The 10,341-nt window shown below is 36.1% G+C and overlaps 1 protein-coding gene across 8 annotated transcripts in view; it reads left to right on the top strand.

Annotated features, from left to right (window-relative positions):
- Positions 1–10,341, top strand: part of ZMYND11 (zinc finger, MYND-type containing 11) — a 76,446-nt gene that overhangs the window by 35,743 nt on the left and 30,362 nt on the right. For 4 of the 8 annotated variants that reach the window (XM_010836420.1, XM_010836419.1, XM_010836418.1 and 1 more), the window contains exons 3-4: positions 1,041–1,200; positions 8,364–8,408. In XM_010836420.1, coding sequence (XP_010834722.1) covers positions 1,041–1,200; positions 8,364–8,408 — 205 coding nt within the window. Of the gene's footprint in view, positions 1–1,040; positions 1,201–8,363; positions 8,409–10,341 lie in introns of those variants that run through there. The other 4 variants (XM_010836422.1, XM_010836421.1, XM_010836423.1 and 1 more) reach the window with 3 other exon arrangements.

The raw sequence follows: 10,341 nt of genomic DNA, 5'->3' as shown, positions 1-10,341 counted from the left end.
TTTTTTTGTGGTTGCGCTGAGCAACCCTGGACCTTCAGGGAAGTCCTGAGTTCGTGCCTTTTGAAAATCATTTGTTTTGACTGCTCTGATAGATATTTAAATGACAGGTAACTGGATACAGAATCCTTCTGTTGTACTCTTAATTCCTTGAATACCCTGGGGCACTCAGCCCTGTCTTGCAGCACAGGATGTTTTTCTGGAGAGACTGAGGCCAGCCTGATTTGTCTCCCAGTATATTTTTGTGTCTAGATATCCTAGTTTACCAGTAAGAGGGTATTAGGGTTTGATTGGAGAGGAATGGAAAATGGCACAAATTCAGTTGTGGCTGTAACGTTTTATTTCCTTGAAAAATAAAATGATATGAAGCAAATATGCCATAATGTTAACCTGAGTTTAGTACAATTGCTGAGTGCAAGAGAATCTATAAACATCATTCTCTGTGGTGCAGGGTGTGTTTGGAACAAAATTTTTTAATAAATATGCCATGTAACTATAAATCAGGAAGAGCTTGTATGCTTTAGTGATGCAGTTCAAAATATATTTAATTGAAGATCACATTTTTGCCTTATTGATCATAGCATGCATTCTTGTTTTCTTTATATGTTGACAATCAGCTGTGTTTTCTGTATTTTCTTTGGTGTCATTTCCTAAGTTTTGAGTAAAAGTATTTTATATTCCAACATCCTGAAGACGATAAAATTCTAGATTGAGAATCTGCAGAGTGGAGGTTAGTGGCAGTTGCCACAGAGGCTAGAACTAAATGGGATGTTTGACTATAAAATCTGTTAAAAGATTTATTTATGCTGGTTTGGGAGTATTTTGAACAAATGTTCCTCTGAATAGGCAAAATAGATTTAAGGTTTAAAATATTATGATAATTGAAAGAGTTCAGTATTCAGGACTGACTGACTTCTTTCTTTTCTTTTCTTTCTGTAGGGCTCTGATAAGTATGTCACAATAAAGAAAAATATTTTCTTGTTTTTACTCATTTTCATTTTTCAGTACTAAGAGATTTAAACTTTGTTTTCCTCTGTATTCAGGTACATGTCTCGAGTCCACGGTATGCATCCAAAGGAGACCACTCGTCAGTTGAGCTTGGCTGTGAAAGATGGTCTTATTGTGGAGACGCTGACAGTGGGCTGCAAAGGCTCCAAAGCTGGTATCGAACAGGAAGGATATTGGTTACCAGGCGACGAAATTGTAAGTTTTTTATTTTATAAATCTGGAACGTTATTTATGTATGCCCCATAGAGATTTGTTTTCAGAAGTTTGGTAATATTTCACAGTAAGGACTGGCATTGGTAGGATGGCTCCTTTCCTTCCTGATTGTTTGGGAGAAAACTCACCTGTGCAGGGAGTCTGCTTCTCCTGTTTGGGTTGCCTTGAATCTGAAAAATAAAAGAAAGCCCTTTGAATGTACACACAGTTAATGGTATTCCTAAGCATTTTCTTCAGTAAATATTAGTAAAAAGAAAAAAAAGTTTCAGTGAGGATAATATTGATGCCGTCCAAACAGACTGAAAGGGGTGTATACTTCTCTACTCAGGGTCACATACAGAAGTACCTTTTTTAAATGTGAAGATTGGTTTCATGTGTAATATGTCTGTCTTTTTTCCTTATTTGCTCTTAATTTTTCTAATACTTTAATGAAAAGTCTGTTTTGGGAACAGAAAGGTTTAAAATAGGATAAACATTAATTTTTTAGTTCTAAAATGAATAGATTTGATAATTAGGTATATTGAGAGTGCTTTATCATGAATTCTCTAAAACCTAGAATTATAAAAATGACACAGTATCTTAAAATTGGTTGATTTCCCCAGAACATTGTCTTTCCCTTCATGACTCTAGGCAATTGAGCCAACACAGACACTCGCTTGTCAAGTCTGAGAGCAATAAACTAACAGTACAGTTTTCTGTGGGAGACTATTAGCTTTAACACTGTTTTTGTCAATTTAATAAGTGCTTTTAAAGTTTCAGGAAAGAAAATTCACATTTTTCACACATAGCATGGAATAAAAAATGTTTAATTTCACTGGTATCATTTGATTTGTGCACTAGAAATATTCTTGAAAACTTAAGTGAAAATGTTTATATTAGAATAATTCTTCAGTTGCCATCCTTGGTGGTTTAGTTTCTAACTTGTGTCCGAGTCTTGTGACCCCATGGACTATAGTCCACCAGGCTCCTCTGACCGTGGGTGGAATTCCCCAGGCAAATACACTGGAGTGGGTTGCTATTTCCTTCTCCGGTGATCTTCCCAACCCAGGGATTGAATCCATGTCTCCTGCATTGCAGGCAGTCTCGCTACCAACTGAATCACCAGGGAAGTGCTTTACAGAAAATTAAAGTTTTTGCCAATGAAGAAACTGGGTGCCAAGCTATAATAGTGATAATAATGTCAGGTGATATAAATCTTATCTATAGCAGACATTTAAAGGAGGGCCACTGATAATTGATAGCTTATATATTCAAAATGATCCAGATTATATAAATTTTTAATCCACCACCACTTAGAAACATAAAGATTTACTATAGAAGGCTATATGGATAATTTCTGAGATGTCTATAGCAACTGGCCAGTAGTAAAAGCAACTTAATCCATAAGATTTTGGTTTGTGGATCATATGTACAACTTTTTCATAAAAGTGATTTATTTCTCCTATTTAGATTTGTGCTTTTCCATATGCTTTTTTCCCCTCTTCAAGTTGAAGTTCTTTGTTCAGTTTAATTCAGCAAGCAGTTAATGAGTTGTATGTGTTCAGCCACATTAGGTTCTGTATTCTAGTTTTATGCGTACATGTCCTCACTGCATTTGTTTTTATAGCATCTTCCTTTTCTTTTTCCTAGATGAAATCTCACATGTAAGGCAAACAGTGTATACAGATTTTATTAATTCTGGTTGGTTCTTATTCACAGGCATTTTTATACCAAGTATACATGTATGATTTAAGTACAACTGAGTATAAACATTGTACCTACTTTATGAAATAGTGAAATAAAAAGAAGTTAAGGTTTCAGTCCTGTCTCAGATATTGTTTCTAGTTGTGTGAGGGAGTTTCTAACCTCTGATACTCATTCCTCAGCTGTAATATGAGCATGTTAATATCACTTTCATTTGGTTGTTTTGAGGGTTAAATGAGATTATCTATAGAAAGCATTTAACTATGCACTCAAAGCATGTTTTGACCAGTGAATAAATATGTTTAAAATAAGAAATGCCTTTTGTGTAGCAAAAGCACACAAATTTCTTACTAAACGGCAAGAAAAATTCTCATCATGATTTTTTTTACATTTAACCTGTAACTCCAAACACGAGTTTTGTAATGAGATTTTCCTTTAGGATGCTGGATCTGTATTTAAAGGTGTAGCTATAAAATGATGAGACTGATTTTATGTGTATCTCATGGTTGTGGCTGGTGGACCACCAGCTACCCAGGGCTGTTTGTGTGTTGCAGTTTTCATGCCCTGAGAATACTCTGGAGGACACACAACTGACCTGTGTTACCCTTGGCACAGCGCAGGCATCTTGCAGTGGCCAGTTCTGTGTGTGAGTAGGGATTGTGTGGCCTGTGCATGCAGGCTGCTGTGTACGGGGGCCAGTGTGAATTGCACAGCTTAGGAATTGCCACCTTCTCCTCAGATATCCTTGCATGTTTATTTAGCAGTTCTCTAGCACATGGCAGTGACGTGTCTTGTTCTAACAAAATCAGTCTTAGGGAAGGTCAACTTTCTAATCAGTACAAAGGTTTTCTGTGGTCTTTGACAGCCCTGCATGCTGGCATATGAGTCTGGGGCTCTTCTTTATAGTTGCTCCACTTTTTATATGAGATGATACCTCTGAAAGCTTGAGGTTTTAGATTGGAGGGTGTGCATTATTATTTATCTCACTGACTTTCTACTAATTATTAAGAGAAGACAAAATCAAGTAGATATATATGGCCTATAAAAGTCAAATAGATTATATATGTAAGGAAAGGGATAGGATTTTTCTACTATTCATTTTTAAAACTTTATTCAGAGTTACAAAGACTCTTTACTCAGGGAGTTCTGTCATTTGAGAAATGTAGTGAAGCTCCTCTTCTCTTCATTCTGTAGCCTCTAAAAATAGCAGCTGTAGCTCAGAGGTAGACAAGTTGGTTCCTCTTGAGAAGTCCTACAAGTTGTATCCCTGGGGTATTGTGTATTAGTAATGAGGCTGGACTCCTTGTCCTCATGTCCATGGCTCTGTTGAGAGAGAGAAGGTAGGCAAAAGTGTTGTTTCTTAGGCCTCTAAACCATCACTGAGCAAGTCTGCTGTGTCATGTTTTTATTCTGGCTTGCTACCTTTTTTCCAATGTTTATTGTTAAAAACTTGATACAATTGGAAAATATGCATATCTTAAATACTATTGTTTTATTAAATCCAGCTATCATGTAATAAAAGCCTAACTCTGAAAAGACTATTTCAGGATACAATTATATATTATTTATTAAAGAGGAAGCCTGTGTAAGTCAAAGACGGTAACCTCCATTGTACTGAGATTCTTTCTGCTAGGAATGGATTGATTTCTAGACAGTTGAGATGCTGATCTTAATCATCATTTTGTTTCTCTTTTGAAGTGAGAATTCATTTGGAGAAACTGTGATGAAATTCAGTAGCACATAAGCATCTTCATGGTGATATTTTAAAATGTCCATTTGAGATAGCAGAATGAAAACCATATTTATTAAAAATGAAGCCTCTCTCAATTTTAAATGGTTAGTTTAAATATTAGTAAACAGTGGAAGTATATGTACCAGCCAGTTGTTAAAACACGCTTGCTGAGCCTGGGCAACACTCTTGTAAGTTTTCTCTGGTCATCTTTAATTTTCAGATATCTGTTACTAATATTCACTCAGATGATCCAAATACCTCTTTTAGAGATCATTTTTAAAGCTTTTGAAATTATACTGGTAAAAGGCCAGTAGATCTGGATATGTACTAAAACTGTTGTGTTTGTTTCATTTCAAGGCTTGTTTCGTTTTATTTTTTTTAAAGGAAAATTACATTTGCCTAGGTTGCTTCATCATCTGCTTGCTCTAAACTAATGTACATGGACGGCTACATTCAGTCCTTATTCCATCATGATATTTCATGTCCTCTATTTTAACAACTTGAGAAATATATTTCTTGGGCAGAAAATTTTACCATTGCTCAGCTAAGTTGAGTTTGGTATTTAGTAGCTCCCTTTGTAATAAATGCAACTTAATTTCTTAATTCACTAAAGATAGGAAAGTCTTATAAAAGATTTAACACAGACATACCTCATTTTATTGTACTTTGGCTTGTGCTTTTTTACAAATTGAAGGTTTGTGGCAACTCTGCGTTGTCCAGCATTTTTAGCAGTAAAGTATTTTTAAATTAATGTTTGTACCTTTTTTAGACATACTGTTATTGCACCTTAATAGATTACAGTACAGTGTAAACACAACTTTTACATGCAATGAGAAACGAGAAAAATTTATGTGACTTTCTTGCAATAGTTTCTTTATTGCAGTGGTCTGAAACTGAACCCATAGTATCTCTGAGGTGTGCCTGTAAAAGTGTAGCAGGGCAGGTGACCTTGAATTATGGATCCTGTGCAGATAAAATATATCAAATATGTGCTTTGATATTGAGGCTATTGATATTATTTATTTGGTGACTCCCAGCTTGATTCATGGTCCCTGGCACAAAGCTATGACTCTCTAGTATTTGACAGACACTTTTTAATCTGACATTAAATATTTTGGTCACCAGTGTAGAGGATGGCATATAAGTGTGAAAAGGTGACATTTGCTACAAGACTACTTGTCTCTTTACTTGCCTGCCAGATCTGGACTCAGGGTCTCCTTTCTTCTTGTGTGGGTCATGCCAGTCCAAAAACAAAATACTGGCTTTCAGTTAGTGTGCCTCCACCAGTTTTGCTGATGATGACTGGAGAGCAGCTGCAGACATGTGCTCCCATCTCGGCTGGTCAGCCCTGCTCAGCTTCAGCAGTTTTCACGTAACCTAGTTTGTTCTCTGACAAGCAGGACCTCTTGCTAGTTTTTACATAGGTCTTGAGTTAAGGTTGGTACCTTTTAAGAAGCAGCATTAATGAAAATACAAATTTTGTGGTTTCTTGAATAGATGAACATCTTGGGGATAAATGGATTTAGTTTTAATTTACAGAGGGACAAGATAGGTACTTTTTTCCCCATCTTCATCTCCTTTTCCTGATTCAAAAGAACCAGTCTAAGAGACACTGAGGTTTATATACCTCTTGAGACTTGGCTGAAAGCTCACATCTTTTGTGTAAGAGGTAGGATTGGATTTATGTCTTATTCTTCCGAAATTACACAATTAAACACAGCCGTGACAAGATGTGCTGCCCTGCTTTGTTCCCGAAAAAACATTAAGAGAGGCCTGCAAACAGCCATTTCGTAAATACAGCATAGCGAAGTAACAATTTTTTTTAAAAGTTTACATCTTTGTGTTTTCTTATCATACTTATAAATTAATCAGTCACGTTTTAAAACTTTCTGTCCCTTGGATTCTGTTGGTTTTTTAAATGTGAATTATATTTTATTATATTTGTTTTAATTATGTGCAGAAGTACACATTTCTCCCAAAGGTCCATTACCTGCATCAGATACAATTTTTTATTTACTAAATAAATATTAAGTAATAAGTGATGTATTGGTGGTTATTAATTACAAACCAGTTATACTGTGGTTCTATGTGCAAAACATACTGTTACGTACTTGGACATTGTTCTTGCTTTGGTAATGAATTTCTGTTTTACTCAATAGAATATTTTGGGTCATGCTGTCCTGTTACACTCTTTTCAGCTTGTGTGTGTGTATGTGAGAGTTCTTTTGTTTTCCTCTTTTTAAATTTTATTTCATTAAGCAATGTTTTAATATTCTAATTAAAAAATTACATTTAAAATTATTGGAAATCTTTAACCATAAAAATCTTACCTCTCAGTGATGAACTGAATTTATCATCAGAATTAAACTAAATCTAGAATTTGCATAGAATTAATTTTAGATTGTTTCTGTGTAAAACACATATTTGATGATGTGAGGTTTATCTGCTCACTGTGTAGAAACAAGGGGTTAGTGTAAAAGTTAAGTCTCTTGAATATGGTGAGGGAGGCCCTCTCCAGGCACAGTTCTCTTGGCCTTCTTGCTGCAGTGTTAACTCTCAGTCAGTTAACAGTGTTTATTGTCCCATCTTGCTTTCAGAAATGTTGGGAGGGTTACAGTCCTAATGCACTTAGGGTCCTGAAGATGAAATTCACATGTGGGTAATTGCAAGTGTCACACCATTTAGTGGCTTATCAATTCCCATTTTGTGCATTATAGCAAATAGATCATCTTAACACCAGCTAACAGTTACTAAGCATAGTAACTTGTTTGATCCTTGCAAAAGCCCCATAAGCTGAGATTTGTGCTAGTCTAGCTCCAGAGTCTTAACCAAATGCTCTAAGTGGTGACAGAGCCATAGATCAGCAGGCTGCCTCTTGATGGTAGAATGTTTTCTACTCAGTTCTGAAGACAACCTGTATAAATTTCACACCGTGCTGAAGTACCAAGTTGACCACATTTACATTCATCACTCGACAGGTTTTTTTTATTTTTTTTCGGCCTTTTCATACTGTTCATGGGGTTCTGAAGGCAAGAATACTGAAGTAGTCTGCCATTCCCTTCTCCAGTGGACCACGTTTTGTCAGTCCCTGAGTAGCTGGGACATGCCCTTCAGCCACTCCACGTAGCTGGATGGGACACGCCTGGAGCCTTGGTTGTCCCACTGCTGGTTCTCACTGAGCTTGTAAACCTTCACTGGCTGTCGGATGTCAGGGAGATGGTGAAGGACGGGGAAGCCTGGTGTGCTGCAGTTCATGGGGTTGCAAAGAGTCGGACACAACTTAGCAGCTGAACAACAATAGCAGCAGCTCCCAATTAAAAAAAAAAAAAACCAGTGTGAACCAGTTTGGGATCAATAAGACATACATTTGTGATCATGCACAGATTTAAATGACACTGAATTTGTTAATAAAATGTTTTTCTGTCATCTTTATAGGTTTCATGGAACATGAATTCCTATAGATTTTCTCTGTGTTCATTTTGTAGTGTTTGTGTTAGTGAAAAAAGTTTACTCTTAAACTCGTAATGATTCTTGAGTTTGCATGCTACTGTCGTTTCATTAATGATTACTACAGTGATAGATTACCAGTTGATATCATCTGCCAAATACTATGTATAGCAACTAATAAACAGTTTGACTATGTACCAAACCCCTTTAGCTCTGTATATTGCCTGATATTGAGCAAAGCTATAGGAGAGAGACCAAGATTATTTTGTTTTTATTTTGAAAGGCCTACAGCATGCAGCCTTTCTTCAGGACAGCAACCCCAGCCAAGGTGAACCGATTTTGCACTATATTATTTTACTTTAATTCTGCTTTTTAAAAAAATTGAATTTCTCTTTCTTTAGGCCAGCTTAGTTAATTCTTGCTAGAATTGTTCATTTAAACCATACGCTTTACATTGCTTCTAGTTTTGGATTTTGTGCTCATAGGTTTGCTTTTTTTTTTTTTTTTTTAACTTTCTTGTATTGAAGTAGCATTTCACGTATTTTGTTGATCAGGCTGAATGTTGAATAGTTGCTGACTTCTGGTGAAATTCAGTGAAAATGCAAGCTTAGTTTTTTGGTATACACTATTGAGTATTAGTCAAGAGCACTACATAAATGAATTCTGTTTACTACAAGACAAACCATTTGCAACTCTTACTTATAATAAACATATCATTTGTACCTCAGAAAAATGTTTCCTGGATTCGGAGTGTAGACACTTTTGAGCTTGACTTTGCATGTTCTGTATATTTAAACAGCTATTGCAGTGATTGAAAGAGTAAATAACGCATTCATTCCCAGCTCATGCTCTCTTTTATATCAGAAACAAAGTTAGTTGATGCCATTATACAGACGTTTATCCAAATGCTTCTCTACTTCATTTGAGCTATAATTTCATTTTTATAATTTTTATGAAAAACTAGGTCTAGAATTAAACACCCCATTGAAGAAAGATCCGTTTTCATCCTTGTTTCATGGGTGGATGGGAGAAGGTAGGGTTAGGTGAAGGTAGGAGGTGACAGGAGGAGGCCAGAGCGGTCCACCAGCATTGTGTTCTCTGACTTCCTCTTCTTAGTTAACCTAGTAATTGCCACGTTGAGAATCACAGGGAGATGAATTGATGTGTAGAAAAATCTCAAATGATGAAGAATGGCAGTTTCTTTTGTTAATGAGTATATATAAGCCACCAAAATCCTTTTAAGATGTCTCTGAACAGTTACGAGGAACATATTCTGAAATATTTGGTTTTAAATTTGGAAAGAGTAAATTTTAAAAAGCCATCTTATTTCCATTGGAACCTAAATTATCAGTGATTTTTGGTGCAAACATGGAAAAAGCTAAAACACAGTTTCCTTATAAGCTGTGTGAGAGATACACCAAAGATTGTTACTTTAGTACAGCTGAGCACCACAGTTTACTGTGGTGCCGCTATGTCAGGCTTTGTGGGAGAGCTTTTTTCTGCCATGCACGGATGAGGCTTTTATGTCAAATCAGTACCTTACGGTCTTTTAAACAGTCTGACTGAAATTATTCCTCCCTTACTGAGTGAGCAGAGTCTACACATGTGCAGCAAACAACTAAAAATGGTTGTGCTTTTTTATTACCGTGGTTGCTACAGGTTGCCAATTTCTTACTAAAAAGCAAGCAAGAGTTTACATTTCTGCAGAACTTACTAGTATACTTTAGCTGTGTCTCTGAATGTGGATTGGAAGGTGTTAAGTTTCAGAACATGAGCTGCTCATGTTCCATTTTGAAGGAGAGAGACGTAGCCTTCTCATATGGTTGGGCGGCACTGCATTTGAACCCTTGGTGCCAGAATTAGTGCTGACTGAACAAGTGCTCTATCACAGCCATTTATTGCAGGAGTTATTGACCTAAGAGGGGCTAAGAATGCTGTTCACTCTCAGAAGCAGAGTGTAGACAGTGATTTATAAAAAGAAAAATGGTGGCAGAGCCCTAGTTTAGAATTTCAAGATCCTCATTGGAAATGGCCTTGATAATACTAACTGTGGGTTTAACCCTTATTCATTCAACTACCACATCTGCAAGAGAAGGTTGAGAATTAATCCATCACTCTTAATGGGGGTGTTTTTGATATATGCTAAGAGTGATATTTATGAAGAATGAATTCCAAATTAAGGGAAGTTACACTGGTCTCCTGTTTGTGTTTAAATGGTACTGGCTGTACAAAAAAAAAAAAAAAGAGAAAAAAAAAAAATT

This window comes from Bison bison, unplaced genomic scaffold (genome assembly GCF_000754665.1).
Source record: "Bison bison bison isolate TAMUID 2011002044 unplaced genomic scaffold, Bison_UMD1.0 scf7180017864063, whole genome shotgun sequence".
Lineage (NCBI taxonomy): Eukaryota > Metazoa > Chordata > Mammalia > Artiodactyla > Bovidae > Bison > Bison bison.
Note: the sequence above shows the minus strand (reverse complement) of the source record. Positions and strands in the feature narration are given on the sequence as shown.